Source organism: Desmodus rotundus, chromosome 9 (assembly GCF_022682495.2).
Source record: "Desmodus rotundus isolate HL8 chromosome 9, HLdesRot8A.1, whole genome shotgun sequence".
Taxonomy (NCBI): Eukaryota; Metazoa; Chordata; class Mammalia; order Chiroptera; family Phyllostomidae; genus Desmodus; species Desmodus rotundus.
In genome coordinates, this window is record NC_071395.1 from 22,234,271 (window position 1) to 22,252,182 (window position 17,912).

A 17,912-nucleotide genomic window follows, 5' to 3' on the forward strand; every position below is an offset into this window, starting at 1 on the left:
AATATTAGAAATTACAAAGAACCTTTACTAGAAAAATAAGAAAAACAGACACTAAATCATAGACATGGTTAAGTTTTAAGTACAAATATTTGACATTCCTCTGGTCTGCTGCTCCACCTCACCAGTGAATATGGTTCCATTATCATATATGTCTTGTTCTATATACCACTTTCAGCATACATGCCACTGGTTGTTGAGTGTTTATAGTGTTGAGTGTTTGAGGAACTTTTTCCTTGCTCTGATAATCTAGAATTAAGTAAAAGATCTGCTGTAGCAGGGTATATAAGTATATATAGTGAGGAGATTCAGACTGAAATGCTTCGATTAAAAGGAGCAAACCATGGGATAGAGACAAGTGTCAGGGAAATTTCTATTATATTGCACTCAATACTCTGAGCATTTCTTATACAAACTAAGGACAGCTAGATAGTCAAATCCCTGAGTGTTTTATTGAATGATTATTGAAGTGGTGTGAGCAGAAATCTATAACCATTTAATTACTTTATAATGGTATGGCTGGATTTTAACATTCTGTGAATGTGAGAATCTGTACTTGAAAAAGTAGACTTGTATTCATTGAGATGTATTTCAACTATATATTGCTTCTCTTTTCTTTTGTATAAAATATATAAACATATCAACAAGTACATGTTTTAAACATAAATATAAGTGATAATAATAGCTTATGTTTCTACTGAAATACATTTGTGTAAAAGAATTATAATTTATCCAGAAAATCATTTAGAATTCTCCCAAATATCCGATTGAAATAATGAGGTAACATTTTATAAAACATCTTTTGTTTGTATGTAAATTTAATTGCAGAGCTTTATATAAAACACCTTCTATTCTACAAGGCACCACTAATGAGCTATGAATGGGAGACATACTCCGTGATGTCAGAATATCTCTATCAAATTTTTTATATATCAATCCCAAACTTTTATTTTTGTAAAATAAGGGTTAATGGTTTATGGCTTCTCCTACTCTTTCAGAATGTAAAATTTTAGTCAAGGTATGAATTTGTAAATTTATATCTGGAATTAACTTAGAGTAAAATTATATAAGTTTTATGACACTGAGCTAAACAGTTTTTCAATAAATACAAATTAAGAGCATATTTAACAACTTGGGAGCACCTAATTATCAATACAGTTTAGATTTAGACAGCATAGTTTCCTTTTTGGATAATCCTTCGTACCCTTAAATTCCTCCTGATTTTTGAAAGAAGCCTCACCATTGCAGGTTCTACAGCACCTAAACAGAGCCCAGCAGAATGATGAACTCTCATATATTAGATACAGATCTTGACCAGCTTAAGATTTCATTGACATAACACACACACACACACACACACACACACACACATTCCCCCAAAATATAGAGAAAGTTTATTTAGAAAGTCACAGAGGTAGTAGAAGTGAGCCAGCGGGGCTGTGTGGGCTCAGGAAACAAGTTACAGAGGCAAAAGAACGATCCTTGGAGCTTCAGAGAGAAAAAGGCAAGGGTAATGAATGGAGTGGAGGGGCGGAAAGGAGAAGAGGGGAAGGGAAAGGTGCTCCTGAGAGAGTGCTCAGGAAAGAGGGGAAGAAGGCGCGGGCATTCTCCCAAGAGGGACAGCAATGGTGTAACTGTATTTTAAACGTCAACTTTCAGTGGGCCTTTCTGAGAAACTGTACACATGAATCAAGGACATGAAACAGAACTTCAAAGGAACTCAAACATTGGCTTCTTGTAATTACATGATGAGAAAAAGATTCAGAAATGAACATTTCAGTTTTAAAATAAAATGAGCTACAATTAGTATTTCAAACTTTTTTTTACAACTTTAAATGAATATTATTCAAAATAAAAGTATTTTCATAAACATTAAAGCCTACAATATAAAGTTGGTAGCAATTAATAACCTTTCTTAGTCTTTCTATATAAATAATTGATGAACCAATTATTTTCTCTCAATTCTGCAAAGCCAAATAGTCATTGAAATTGATTCCAGATATAGCTTTTTTAAAAATAACCACTCAAACATAAAGTTCTTTTAATATTTTTAAGAATTATAGGAATATGAAAGAAAAATGTTTAATTTTTGTACTTTTTACTATTATAGAGTCCTAAGACATTACAAAGTATTTTTCTTTTCAACCCACATAAGGATTATAATGTGCAGAAAAGATGGGAGATTTTTTTTATGCAGGCAAATAACTGTGCCTCAAACTGTCATTACTTTTGAATGTATGTTATTTTCCCTTTTGAAAGAAAAGGAGAGAATCCTGTGACACTACGAAGACATCCCAGGTGCTTTCAAATGATTCCTTTTCAAACAGGAACTTCTAAGTGAGCACACTATTTAGTGGGTGGGAAGGTAACTTTCCTTGGTTCCTCTTCTTCGTCTGGCAGATGGGGTGAAGTTAGCAAGAGACATCTATATTTGAAAGGCAAAGGAGAAAGAACATATCATCCATCAGACCAATTTGCCCATGCTTAATTTTTAAAATAGACGAGTAATGAAAATTTCATAATTTCAATTGAATAAAGGACAAAAACACATGATAATCTCAATAGATACAGAAAAACAGTTAACAAAACCCAGCACTCTTCTTTTATGATAAAGATGTTCACACACTATGAATAGAAGGGAACTCCCTCAACTTGATAAAGATATCTCTACAAAGACCCACAGCTTGCACCACAATGGTGAAAACAGAACGTTTTCCATCTAAGATAAGGAATGTCTGTTCTCACCACTTCTACTGAACATTCTCCTGTAGGTTCTAGTTAAGGCAATCAGGCAAGGAAAAGAAATAAAATATATCTAGGTTAGAAAGGAAGAAAGAAGTAAAACTATTTGCATATAACCTATGCTTTTACATAGCAAATCCAATGGAACCTACTAACCAATCAATGATTTCATTAAGCTTACAGGATATGAGATCAATAACCAAAAATTAATGACATATCTATACATTAGTAGTTAACAGTTCAAAATTAAAGAAAATTTTATTTATAGGCCCTGGCCAGGTAGCTCAGTTGGTTAGAGTATCATCCCAATAAACCAAGGTTGTGGGTTTGATCCCCAGTCAGAGCACACACAAGAAGCGATCAATGGATGCATAAATAAGTGGAACAACAAATTAATGTTTCTCTCTTTCCCTTCCTCTCTCTCTCTCTCAAAAATCAATTTAAAATATTTTCATTTATAATACCAGCAAAAGAATAAAATACTTAGGAATAAATTAAACAAAAGAAGTATAAAACTTTTATTCTAAAAATTACAAAACATTCTTGAAAGAAATTAAAGTAGATATGAATATATGGAAATACAGCCCCTGTTCACAGATTGGAAAACTTAATTGTCTACATGGTGATATTTCCCATATTGATCTACAGATTCAACACAATCCCTATCCAAATCATAGCTGGCTCTTTGCAGGCACTGACGAGATGATCTTAAAATTTATGTGGAAATTCAAGGGACCCAGAATAATCAAAATAATCTCAAAGTACTACAAAGTTGGAGGATGCACAGTCTTAGTTGAAAACTTGCTATAATACTGCAATCATCAAGACATTAGAGTATTAGCACAAGGTTTGACATATGGATCAATAAAATAGAACCAAGAGTCCAGAAACAACCCCTCACATTTATGTCGATTTTCAACACTAGTGCCAGCATAATTCAATAAGGGAAAGAATTGTGTTTTCAACAAATGATGCTAGATACCTAAACTGAGTACATGCAAAAGAAGTTGGACCTCTTTCTCACACCATGTACAAAATTTAACTCAAAATGGATCCTAAATATAAGTGATAAAACTCTTAGAGGAAAACATAGGTGTAAATATTTGTGACCTTAGATTACTCAATGGTTTTTTGTGTTAAAGATTTTATTTATTTACTTTTAGAGGGAAGGGAAGGGAGGGAGAAAGAGGGAGAGAAACAGATGTGTGAGAGATACATAGATCTGTTGCCTCTCATAGGCCCCCAACTGGGGACCTGGCCCACAACCCAGGCATGTGCCCTGACTGGGAATCAACCAGTGACCTTGTGGTTCGCAGGCCAGTGCTCAATCCACTAAACCACACCAACCAGGGCAGTCAATGGCTTTTAATAGGCCACCTAAACTATAATAAACTAAAGAAAAAATGGACATATTTGACTTTAACAAAACTAAAAGCTTTGGTGCTCAAAGGACAACACCAAGAAAGTGAAAAGACAACCCACAGAATGGAAGAAAATATTTGCAAACCTGTATGTATGCAATAAGGGCCGTGTATTAAAAATATATAAAGAACTCTCACAACTCAACAATAAAAAGACAAATAAGCCAAATGAAAAATGAGCAAAGGATTTGAATAGAGATTTCTTCAAAGATAGACAAATGGACACTAACTACATAAAAAAGATGCTCAACATCATTAGTCATTAGGGAAATGCAAATCAAAATCACAATGAGATACCAATTCACACCCACTAGGATGGCTATAAGAAAAAGTGGTGGTGAGGATGTGGAGAAATTGGAACCCTTACATACTGCTGGTAGGAATATAAAAATATAATAAAATGCTGCAACCACTGTGGAAACAGTTTGACAGTTCCTCAAAATAAACAGAGAAAAACCATATAATCTAGCAATTTCACTCTTGGCCTTAGGTATATGTCCAAGAGGATTGAGAACATGTTCAAACAAAACCTTTCATATAACTATTCAGAGTAAAATTGTTCTTAATAGCTAAATAGTGGGAACAATAGAGGACTGAATACACAAAAAGTGATTTTCCTATATTTTATTGTCATTAAAAAAGAATTATGTACTGATTCATACTACTACATGAATGGGCCTTCAACACATTAAGGTAAGTGAAAGAAGCCAATCATACACAGACAAAAATATAAGAATCTATACAAAATGTCCAAAATAAATAAATCTGTAGGTAGAAACAAAGTTAGTAGGGTCAGAGAGATGGGGAGAAATGGAGAGTGTCTACTACTGGGTATGGGTATTTCTTTGTGAGGTGAAGAGCATGTTCTAATATTGATTATGGCGATGGTTGCACAACTACTTGAATGTAGCGAAAACCATTGAACTGTACACCTTAAATGAGTAAATTACAGGATATGTAAATTATATCTCAAAAAATTTAAAAATATGCATGCCTTAGTGATTCTAATTCTTGATATTTTATAAGAAAGTGTACAAGTGTTCAAATATGCATGCGTACGTGTTCATTGCACCATTTTTCAAAATAACATAAATAAAACACATGTATCCATCAATAGTCAAGTCAAATAAATTAAGACTGTCTATGCAATGAAACCCTAGAGTCATTCAAAACAACTGTCTGCATATGTGCAAATAAATACCTCTAAGTTTAGTGGCCTGTAAAGAAGCAAGGTAATAAATGCATTCCACATTCTATATGATATATACACATATAAGTATATATGTGTATACATCATATGGCCACACACATATATAATTTTTGTATATACAAAAGGTACTGTTAGAGAAAAAAAGAGAAGTATAAAGTTGAAAGTTCTAACACAATTTCAATATAAATGTAATGTAAAACCTAATAAACTCCAAAGTTCCCTCCCCAAACTACTGGGGCTAGTGTAATGAGAGAAGCTATATGTGGTGCACACACACCCACCGAATGAAGTGACATTCGCTCAAAGTCTTGACTGAGCAGGAATAAACTAGATAAAGATAAGAAAGGGAGCATCCTAGATTCTGGGCAGAGAAAATAATGTGTGGAAGTCCTGAAAAGGAACAGGACACCTTTGATAAACTCTCATAGCCACAGCGAGTCAGATAGGGCTGGAGGGACAGAAGTAATTGACTGTGCAATTTTATAATAACATTAAGAATTTTATTTTAATCCTAAGTGTAACGAGAAACCACCAAAGGGCCTTAAGTTGTATGAAGCTACAATATGAAGAATGGGTAAAAGAGAAGCAAAAGCGGATGTGAGGAGGTTAGTGCATGGACGACAGTAGTTAAGTCTGGGTGCTGTGAACTAGAGATGAAATAAGTTTGGAGCTGGGAGACTGAATATACAAATGGACAATGGCCAGACCATAGATTAAAATAGAACTGGGACCCACGAACTCTGACAACCGGCTCAGGAAGCCAAACCGTAACCTCTGCAGCAATTGGTTTCAAATGGTCAGGATCTGGTCAGTAATGGCCAGCTTTCCTAATACTTGGCCCTCCTTTCACCTGAAGGAGGGAATGGGTTCCTGGAGGAATGGTCATGCCTTCCATGGCACCAAGAAACAAGAAAAGGATAGGAGTAGGCAGGATAAGAGGTGGGTTAGATGAGATTCTAGTTTGGTACTTTGAAGTTGAGGTACACACCACCTGATGACTTTTTTTTTCTCTTTGATATAAGAGACAAGGTCATCTGCTGAAAATGAAGGGTAGGCCTGAAATTTGAGATGAGTCAAACAAGTTAAAACAGTTACTGCGGAATACAAGGCAGCAAGTTGACTATGGGAATGTGGTAGGTTTGCCAGGCACTGTGAAGAACTGAAATTGTAGATAAGAATTTAAAAGTGGTTCCAGCCCTGGCTGGGTAGCTCACTGGGTTTGAGCGTCATCCCCATATGCCAAGGTTGTGGGTTCGATCTCTGGTCAGGGCATGTACAAGAAGCAATCAATGAAGGCATACAATAAGTGGAACAACAAATCAGTGTCTCTCTCTCTCTCTCTCCCCCCGCCCCTTCCTCTTTGTCTCTCTCAAAAATCAATACATTAAAAAAACAGTGATTTCAGTTAGACTTCTTATGTATTCTCTAGTAGCAGTAACATGCTTGGATGAAGACTTCAGGATTCTTCTAGAAAAATGAGATGAAGACAGCAGCAGGGAAACTTACAATATTGGCAGCAAATAGGGAAAGAATGAATTATAGAATCTTAGCTGGAGAGAAGGAAGACTAAAGAGGGACTAATCAGTGGATATAGAGAAAGGTGGTCAATATTCTGCAAGGCCTGACTATGACGGAATAGTGGTAATGGCTGACCAAGCGCTTGGCATGACTATGGGCATGCATGCTGAGACCTAGCAGAAAAGAATATCTTGGGAGAGCTTGTGTATTCAACCTATTTTTCTGCTCCAATAAAAGTTTTACAAAGCAGCAGATATGTGGTTTGTATTATTAATTATTTTCTTTATAAATATTTTTAAATATTCTAAGTGGTAATAGGTCAACTATCAAGGATTTTAATTATAAATTAGCAATATTCTGAGGAATTGTAGATACACTGACACAAATTTAAATGTTGCTGGTGATAATTATAATTTTATTATGATCAAGAAGTTTACAATTCTATATATATTCATATTGATAGTGTTGAAAGAATTGTGGCATTCAATACTATGTACTACTATTAAGAAATATATCCAAGAATGAAATATATTGAAGTAGTTAATTATCAATGATTTTGCATTTTTCAAGCCATACACAAGACTATAAATATTTTCCCGCTATTATCTAAGAATAATATTTTTCAAATGTGTTACTATTATATAATAATAAAATTAACTTCATCTCTAGGTCACTAATTGAATATATAACTGAGAACAAACTGAAGACAAAAGATTTATGCTAAAAAAATGTTTAGACTTCTGAACATGATAGAGAGCTATTTAAGTAAATATTTGCAGAAAATTATTACAGACTTTGTAGTGAGAATCAGTTTCTAAAGTGAAGAAAACTCTGAAATTAGGCTTTAGTTCATCATATACATATTTAGTTCATTGTATACATCAGTACATGTGGGGGCATATACATTTATAATATGTGATAACTATTTTATATATTTATATATTCAATATATACTATATATTATCATTAAGGCATCATGACGCTTATAGGAAAGTTTCATTTCATCAGTAAGTTAGAGCTATTAGGGATTTTCTCTGAGCATGGTCTTTGGACACTGGGCTATGATTAATTGAGAAAACAGTAATTTTTAATATTTAATTTTAAGCAAGACATCCTGCAGATATTATAGTCCATATGAAGGAATCCTTTATACTTAAAACTGCTTTCAGGCCATTCACACATTGTAAAGGTTTATACACTAAACTTTAGGGGCCCTATCTTGTATTCACGGAGCTCACATGCCAATATGGATAAAATCTGATGAAATAAAGAAGGATATGATAAGTAGCTTTTAAAAATCTGCTGGTAAAAATAAAATTAAATTAAAAAAACCCCTACTGATTAAAACTCTGTGATTGTTAAGAGAGTGGAAGATTATTTTATGTCAGTTGGGTCAGGGTGGGCCTCATATGGAAAACAGAATTTGAGGAGAACCCTAGGGGAGGGAATTGGCTTGAACTTGATGAGATGAGGGAAGGAAGCAGTTCCTGGAAGAGGAAACACTTCCCACACGGATATAGGAAACTGAAGTTCAGTTTGGCAGTTACTGTTAGAAAATAAAGCTGAAAATGTGTGATGGGACTTGAGGATGGTAAGTCTTAAAGGCTAACTTAAGACTTAACTTAAAAGTGTCATATCGCTTCTTTTAGCAACATTTGTGGGATGCCTGCTGTATTTCAGGCACTCTTTTCGGCTGAAGATACAAAGGTAAATGCAACCCATTGTTGAGAGTTTAGGTAAGGCACTCCATGGTACTGCTGCCTCAGCATTCATTTTGTTTGGCCAAGTGGCCTGCAAGGACCTTAAACTGATATTAGCCCCCTTATGCAAACACATGTCCTGGACAGCAGTCACAGAGTCGCAAGCAAATGTAAGTTCCTGATATGACTTCTCCAGCAGCCCTGTGATCAGTAGTCTCCTGGGCCTTCCAGGGCCTGTATACTTTATCTTCCTCTTAGATAAAATCCCTGTGGAGCCTACCGAAACCCACCTATTTTGGTTTGAATTTACCAATACAGCCCTAGGCCAGTAATGCAAAAGCACTCCACCCACAAACTCTTAATACATGCCCCATATCTTTCTCTCTCTCTCTCTCCTTCTCTGTCACTATTCTCTCTGTCTCCATTCTGCCTTGACCTCCCCATGTGGCCCCTACAGGCATGCCGTGAATAATAATAAGCTTCTCTATTGCAATTTATCTGCAGTCAGCTGTTGAATTAAGGCTCACCATTCTGCACTCTGGGTGCTCCACTTAACAAATGTTAATTTAACAAAGTCAGAATACCCCATTCAGCCTTCTGCCTTCAGGAAATTTATAGCATGCTGGGGGTGGAGGGGAAGAGTACAGTCAGTTAACACATTATTACAATGCAGTGAGTCAAGTACTTTGACAGAAGTATACAAATGGTGCTGAAAAAAAGTGGGCATCTAATACAAGTGGTAGGGGTATCAAAATCGGGGAACATTTCCTAGAGGATGACTTGATAGTAAGTAAAAAAATAAAGGTCATTGCAGCAAATGTGTAGCAAGAGGTGAAGAATTGACTGACTTTAAAATGATGGTAATAATAATTCTAGCTACTATGTATTGTATTTTGCATTTATTATGTGCTGGGAATGGTTATCATAAGGTTAAGTACCATTACTAGCTCCATCTTACGAAGTAGAGGGAGGCTTAGAAAGGATAAGTGACTTACCAATGATCACCAGTGAGTAAGCTATGTAGCCAGAGCTTGAATCCAGAAGTCCAAACAGTCTTAATTCTTATTCCCCCCACAGGAGGAAAGGGTAGAAGAGGTGACAGATAATGCTTAAGAGGTACAATTTGTAAGGGGCTGTTTCTTAAACTATGGGAATTCTCACTGTCCTAAAGGGTCAATTAAGGGTTTTAATGGTGTTGTGACATGATTGGATTTAGTTTGGAAGGGTCAGATGATAAAATAAAAAATGGACTTTCCAGAACCAGAACTGACAGCTAGAGTGGTCAGTTAAGGTGTTAAAGTCGTGTTGGAGAGGGGATAACAGGAACTAAGATAGTAGCAACTGAGATGAAGAGAACATTTAAAAAAATATTTTAAGGTAGAAATGACATTTCTGGGAAACCAACTAGAACTAAATATTAGGCCACTGTGTTCAGACATTTGCATTGAGACAGTAACATGTATATTTCATAGCATATATTATCTTACATAGTAAATATCTAGTATATAGTATATTTACAATTCTCCAAATTTTGCAAACAAAGGAGAAGTATCTGAGTGGGAGGAATTGACGAGTTTACTTTTAGGAACCCATTCCTTTATTCCCTTGTTCATTCATCAAATATTTCTGGAGAACTTACTGTAGTCACTGGGCATACAGCTGTGATCAAAGCAAAGTCCCTGTTCTCATGGACCTTACATTCTAATGAAGAGAGACAGACACTAAACAAATGCCAAAGGAAGTACATGTTATGTCAGACGGCATTTGGTGTTATGGAAGAAAAACAAACCAGGAAAGGGGAAATGGGGGTAGAGTGAGGTATTCCCTTAAAAAAAAAAAGGACTGTATTTTGGTGTTGGTGTTTTTGTACTAAGGATCATCAGAGAAACCCTTCCTGATGACATCTATGGCATTGGAGCTGAGAACTGAGTCACAGGAATAAGCTGCAGAAGCCATGGTAGAGATCTGCATACATACTGCAGATATGCACATTCACCGTAGGGCAAGCTAAGGTGGTTCCAAGAAGGCATTTGGACACCATCACAGGTCCTGAAAAGAACAGTAATTTGTTTCCAAGATAAAGATAAATAGTCAAAAGGGAGGATGGTGTCACTGAAACCAAGGAAAATTCATTCTATGATTTGACCTACAGCAAGATAACCGAGATGAGGGCCAAAACGTGTTCACTGGATTTGAGAAGTCACTAGGGACCCTTCCCAGTGTGTATCAGGGAGCAGTGTGTTAACAATAGCTGGGAGGACAGGAAAGAGCCATCTTTGCAAGAAAATTGGCTGTGTATAGAACATGGGTTTTCTCTAGAGAGCACAATAAGGTCAATGGTGCAGGGTTGTTTTTTTTTTTTTTTTTTTTTAATGTAGAGTAGAACAGAATGGTTTTGACTGAGGAACATTCTAGGGAAAAAAGGGAGTAATTGCTGGATCGAAGTCCCTGAAGTGTAGAAAGATTAACCTTACCCGAGAGAGGAATCTGTTAGCGTGAGATTAGGAAGCGAGAATAGAAGTGCTGCAGGTGTAGATGTTTGGAAGTTGTGGGCAGAGTCTGACTTTGCAGCTTGATTATCTCCATTTTCTTTGGGAAGAGGAATTAGCTCTTGCTGTGAGTTAGAAAAGGAGGTGGAGAAGTTTAAGAGGCCCTGACTGGTGTGGCTTAGTAGGCTGGGCGCCATCTCACAAACTAAAGGGTCGCTGGTTCCATTCCTGGTCAGGGCACATGTCTGGGTTGCAGTTTCATCCTGGTAGGGGCGCATAGGAGGCACAACCAATCGATATTTCTCTCTCACATTGATGTTTCTCTCCCTTTTTTCCTCCCTCCCTTATTTATCTAAAGATATAGAAATAAAATCTTTAAAAAAAAGAAGTTTAAGGAAACTAGAGGTCATTGAATATTTGAAATATATAGATGAATGGGTACCAGAAGCACCTAAGAGTAAGGAGAAGAGTACTTTCTGGAGAGCCCTGCTAAAGTTGGAGATGAAGTGCTTCACTAAAATGTGGGGATTCTGTGCCAAAGGCAAACTTGGCTTTCAGTTTAGCCAAAAAGGCAGAATGGAGTGAGAAGGACCTAGACAACAGGACACTTGTGGAGAGAGTTGGGAGGCAGGGCAGAGATTTGGTCAAGGAGGTAAGAAGTCCATGACTTTGAGGGGTAAGAATAAGGCAGAAAATAGAACTTACATTTTGAATGTCAGCAGTGGCGTTTATAGAATTGTATATCTGAAAACTGTATCATTTTATTAACCAATAGAATTTTTTTTTAAAGGGTGGCAAGAGAATGTTAGCTGGTCTCATTTATAAAAGGTAACTTTACCACAACTCTTTTCACAGCCATTACTTCTGGTAAGTGAAAATGGGCAAGAGGGTAGGAAGATTTACTTTTAACTTTACTTACCTCCATACTGTTAAAAAAATTTTCACACCATGAAAATATATCACAATTATAGTGAAAATGCTAGATAGGGAATGTACTAATAGGATATATAGTTATCTGGAGCACACATTTATAAGAAAAAGCATTGGTGCAGTAAGATTTCACTATTGGAAGGGAGAACGCATTAGTCTAAAGCCCCCTACCCCGTTTTCCACTCTGGAGCTCTCACGTTGACCTGTAAGCTAAATATCCCCGACACCCCTTCTGCTTCCCTCCTCTCCAATTCACTTAGCGCTGAATGTAATGCCAAAATACTCTTGTGAGAAAAAAGAAATCAAGAACATGAATTGCATGCAGCGTAAGTTTTCTGTTTGATTAAGTCGATTTCTATTTAACTGTTAGGAAATCTTACTGAGGATCACTGAAGAGGACTATTCTAGAAGCTGCAAACGTTGACATTCAAGGTAAAAACATTTCTAAGAAGTGAGTTAAAAGTCTAAACCATTCTAAAGGGTTAATCTGGAAAAATTCCAAAGTTAACTGTTTACCCTTCCCAGCCTTTTATAGTTTTACTTGACCCTAACTGAATCAAGCAACCACATGAGATTTTATCTAAAGTGTGGAGGAAAACAGAGGGGAATAAATGAAAGGGAGGTTCTGCCTCAGAGTTCCACTACCTGGGTCTATAGGACCTGCATGCAGTTACCAAGTCGACAGGACGTTTGGTGGGAAGACATATAAAGTATGTGCAAATTTCAGGACAGCGAGAATTATGCTCTCAAATTTGAAGGTAGCACTTGCTATTCTAGCACTGGTTCATCAAGATCTTAGAAAATTATCTACTGTGTTATCTTGCATTGGTTCTTATGCTATCTCTGGATTCCAAAATAAGGTTTTTATACATTCTTCAAAGAACTGTGGCTGGAATGTAGAGCTAGTCCAAACAGTGACAAAATGAATGCTGTAAGCTGAGCAGTTCTTTAACGGGGTGAGCCTAATTTTGTACAGGGTTGTTTTTATTAAGTGGTCTGTATAGCCTTCACTTAAATTTCCCTTCGGTTTACAAATTTGGTTTGTAGGTCAAAATTTTCCCTTAACTTTGCAAATTCAAATTTCCTAACTCTATCTTGTTTACATGCAACACTAGTTTTTATGGCAGGTGGCTTGTAGAGAAAGCCAGTAAAACCTGTGGCTAACTAAGGGCTTTTATTTACAGTTATGTAAGGTATCTTGCTCTGTATATGCAGGAATTCCCTTGCTATTGTGAAATGCCTCCTCTCCTCTTTGTTATTTGTGGAGGAGTGCTGGGAAAATCTTGAACTTCTCCACTCCTCCTCAGCATAGATTTTCCCATTATTTATTTATATGTGAGACTAAAATGCATTATCAATACACAGCAAAGGATTTTTTAAAAACACACAAAATTCTCTTAAAGCATATTTGAGCCTCTACTAATTTTCTTCTCAAGAACTTCTTATTGTATCTTTCTGGATTCTTCCACCAAATTTATTTTTCATATGTTGATAGCAAAGAGTAATTTGTTACAAGTATAGACATAGAGAACTTGACTTTTTGTCTTAGCCCTCGTGAAAAATGCTTATTATCGAATTGCTCTTCCCTCTTTTACTGTCTTATGCAGGGCTTTCACTGGGTTTAAAAAGCACATGTTAAATAGGTGTAGCAACCATTCTTTCTTCTGAATGAATAGAGACATAAACGCTACAGTGTATAGGCCTGCTGAATAAGCTTAGTTCAGCAATTGTTTGTGTATACTTACCAGCCAAGGAATATCTCCATGGCATTTTTTAAAGGAAGACACATTTTGTGACTTAAAAACTTAAAATAATTAAATGGAATGCCAAGTTAATTATTTTTTTCGTGCAAAGTAACTTCAGCTTGGGCAGTGTTTGAAGTTCATTGATTCAGGCGGTATTACCGCTTCATGGTGATGTAAAATCATTGGTCTTTCAATCTTTTTTTTTTCTTTAACAAAAAAGTTGGGGAGGAGCAAAATTCTACTCAGAATTTGCTCTTAAAGATGCAACCATCAAGAACAGTTCTGTGAGTAAGGCTGTAAAGATGCTATGCTATTAAAATTAAGTTGATTTTATATATCAAAAGAAATATTATCAGGAAAAATAAACTATAGTGAGGCTATCACATCATTCATAGAGTGTTGGTGGGCATGTATATCCAAACACTTTCAATAGGGAGCTATTCAGTGTTTTTCAAAACACATGTTTAAAGGTACTTTCATAATTATATTCTCCTGGTGCCTGATTTTTAATTATTATTGTCAAACACACAAAATGGTATTAATCCCCCTATAACTATTATTCAGATTCAACAATTATAAAGATTTTCCTACATTTTTCTCATCTACTCCATTCAACTATTTTTGATCATCAAGTCATTTCACTGTTTCATCTGTTAGCATGCATGCCTTAAACTGGCATTACCATAAAGCCATTATCACATGTCACAAAATAGGAACAGACATTCTCTGGTATGTCTATCCAATCGGGGCCACTGCCTAAACGTAGGAAAGCGATTTTCCGTCAGAAATACCTCAGGGGAAGGGCACTCGTGAGTGGAGAGGAATGCACCTCCTCTGGTGGCAGCTGAGTCTGTGTAGTTTTCTTCTCATTGCCAGATTAGCTGAGGGGAAAAAGGAGAAATATTAGGAGCATTTTTTCAGAAAATTAACTGTTGTTCCATCTGGGGGATGCCAGGGAATATTTAGGATTCAAACTATAATGTGGTTATTTGCTATTTGTTTAGACATGATTATGCCATAAAAAATTAATGTGATGTAGAAACGCAAGGTTTATTCCCAACAGTTCATGTGAATAGAAGGTTCTAATAGTAACATCCCCTCCTCCTACATGTCTTCTTCCTAAATGCTCCTGGACCTTTTATTTTATGTAGTGAATTAATCAGAAATATTTTACAAGAACATTGTGCAAGATGTTCCATATTTCACAAAAGGAGAAATGGTTTGAGTAGCAATTGCTGTAAACAGCGAAAAGGAATGCTTTCCAAGTTGCTAGTTTGGGACTTTTTTCTTCTTTATGTAAAAGGGCACACCAGGGGACTCCATTTGAAATAACCTCAGTGATCAAACTTCTGATTAACTAAAAGGCAGACTGAATTCTTAACCACTGTTGTGCCACTTTCTGTTCTAAATGGAGAATTCTATTATTAAGTGAACAATATCACACATTTGAATATAAATATAAGCACCCTTCTATTTAAATTTGGGTATGCATTTTCCTGAGTCAGAAAATTTTCTATTTTTTTTTTTACTTGCCAGTACTTAGAAATCTTAGATATTTTGTTTTGAAGTAAAAGCACTTTAGAACAACCGTTTACTAAAGTCCTATTGGATAAGGACAACACAACTTGACATCAGCTTTAAAAAATATGTCAAGTGAGTGAATATTTATTTATCTCAACCATACATATTTTTGGCACTTTTGGCTTTATAAACACAATACTAAAATTGTACTTTTTTTTGGTTTTAAGTGACACATCTAATTATATATAACTGGAAATAATGCTATTGACCAATTTTAAGAATTCATCTACAGTTTGACACATTACGAATTTTATATGTTGTTAGTGAAGTTAACATTGCCTCATTTTAGCCAGCTACATGGTCTTTTAATAAACTGCTTTGGATTCTGCATTTTACCTAAAAATCTATACGCTTTGTTTACCTCTGTAATGAATAGACTAAACATTTTCATTCCTTTTTACTTGTTGGGACAACATATCTACAATAGCTAAAGAATCAATATTTTTTAAAATTAGGAAAATAGTTAGTAGTAAAATATTTTCCCTCACTTTAATATCCAGCTGTTTAAAAACTAATGAAATAATAGACCTAACAGGATAGATAGCATACTTCTGAAATCCTACACACCCTCAATACCTGCAAGCACACCTAAGCGATTTTCAACATAAACACCACCATGCTCAGAGGCACATGGAGACAGACAGGCACAAAAGCAAGTTACTTGCTACAAATGTATCAGTCTTACCTGGTCTCTGTCCATTGATCAGAAGAAGACTCATCATAAAAATTAAAAATACAAAAAAGAATTGTTGAAATCTCATTTTTCTGCTACGCTGTAACGGAACAGTAGCTCCCAAAGTAAATCAAACTTCTTTGAGCAGTCTGCACGGTATCTGTGTGGCTCTTCTCACATTCTAATGACAAACCTCAGAGAACTGCCAGCTGCCTTTTCCAGAAAGGTTAATGATCACATCAGACAAGGTTACTGGTGTGTTGTGCTGCGGTCAGAGCCTCCCTCAGCTCCAAACCCCTCCTCAGCCCCGAACCCCTCCTCCGCTCCCCTCCTTCTTCCCCTCTGTCACTCCCCTTCATTTCCATAAGCAAATATTGGTGAAATAAACCATTCAAGTGTGCAGTAACTTCAGTGGAAGTCTACTCTGGAAGCTTTTAGGAGAGACTGGCTTGATTCAGTCTGGATTTGGAGAATCGTGTAAAACTAGGCATGGCTTTGCCTCCTCCCCTCACCATTTGCATCTGTTTAAACTTTGGATTGCCCATATTGGTCCCACATGCAGAAACCAGTGGAAATGACAGGAAGTCTCTCTTTTGTCCTTTTCAGAAGGAATTCTGAAGCTCTGACTTAAGACTTCCAAATGCTTTGTGGCAAAACCTGTGCTGAAATGCTTTCCATTAACAAATCTACTGCAATGTTGTGCCTGTTTATCTTAAATCTCTAAATTGCTTAATCTATATCGATAAACATTCCTGGGGTTTAGAGTGTTCTGAAATAAATCTGAAAAATGTTTTATTTTTATTTTTGTAAAGTGCAATTTAAAAAGTAATGGAGATCATTTTTATCTGCGTTATGTTCAGGATTTTTAAAAAGGAAGCTTAGAGAAACCACACACTCATGAAATGTGTGTTCCGTTAAAAAATTTTATATGTGAAAAAATAAATAAATAAATAAAAATTTTATATGTGGTGGAATAGCAGGCTAACAGAATATCACAGTCACAGAAATTAGAGGTCTCCCCATGAATTCAGAAGGCACAAAAACCATCTAGCCTTGTCTTTGGCACATATGCACTAAGATCTCTTTTTTTGTTTTAAGTGCTTCCTTCTCTGTTATAAACGGAAATTACTGTACTTAATATAAAGTAAACCAAAAGAATCATGTAGATACACTTTTGAAATGCATGTAGAACCAAATACCAGATCTAAAGCGTATGCAACCGTTTATGAAGTACCAGCAATTTTGTTACATTTGGTTTCTCTAGATTCAGGTAGTTGGTACACAGCCTTGGGCTTCCTGAGGTTTGAAATTAATGCATGACTTGTTTTGATCTTACAAGTCAGTTTGTGAATTTCCCCGCGTGCCTCCTGTGAATGAAAAAGGGGCCACATACTAAACCTGACAAGCTTAAGGGAGGCCTGCATTGTGGCCTTAGAAACTCAGAGACTTGAAATTAAAACTTTGTAACTAAACACAGTCCTGTCTTAGGCCCGTGTTTTTCCCTAACAAAGGTCAGTTTTGCCTTAACTGAGCCTGTCTGTCGTGTGTGTGTGTTTGTCTTTTTGTATCTACGATGACATAATTTTGGAATATCAAAGTAATTTCCTTTTTTCTGTACCCCTCAAAGCGCAACCAACCACCAGAGCAGAGACCACAAATTCCTTTGTTGTTATTATCCTGTGAACGGTTAGCTGTCTTATAACTGCTCACATGAAATAAGTGTGTGTCTATTTGTTTTACTTTTTATCCAATCCCAGAGATTTCCCTGCTTTGCTTTCTCCTGCCTCCCTAACCTATCACCAATAAATTTCATGTAACCCACTTACATCTTCCCCTTTGATTCTAATGTGTAAAATAAGTGGTAAAGTTGCCATTTTCTGGAGCATTTTCTCAATCTGTTGACATT

The 17,912-nt window shown here is 36.0% G+C and overlaps 1 protein-coding gene across 1 annotated transcript; it reads right to left on the bottom strand.

The window, feature by feature from the left end:
* Positions 1-477: 477 nt before the first annotated feature.
* On the bottom strand, positions 478-16,273 carry APELA (apelin receptor early endogenous ligand). Its single transcript, XM_024568806.4, has 3 exons — positions 16,019-16,273; positions 14,544-14,633; positions 478-2,422 (listed from the first exon to the last, which is right to left on the bottom strand). The coding sequence occupies exons 1-2, from the start codon at positions 16,092-16,094 to the stop codon at positions 14,545-14,547; spliced, it is 165 nt and encodes a 54-aa protein (XP_024424574.1). The 5' UTR covers positions 16,095-16,273; the 3' UTR covers positions 478-2,422; position 14,544.
* Between the last annotated feature and the right edge of the window lie 1,639 nt (positions 16,274-17,912).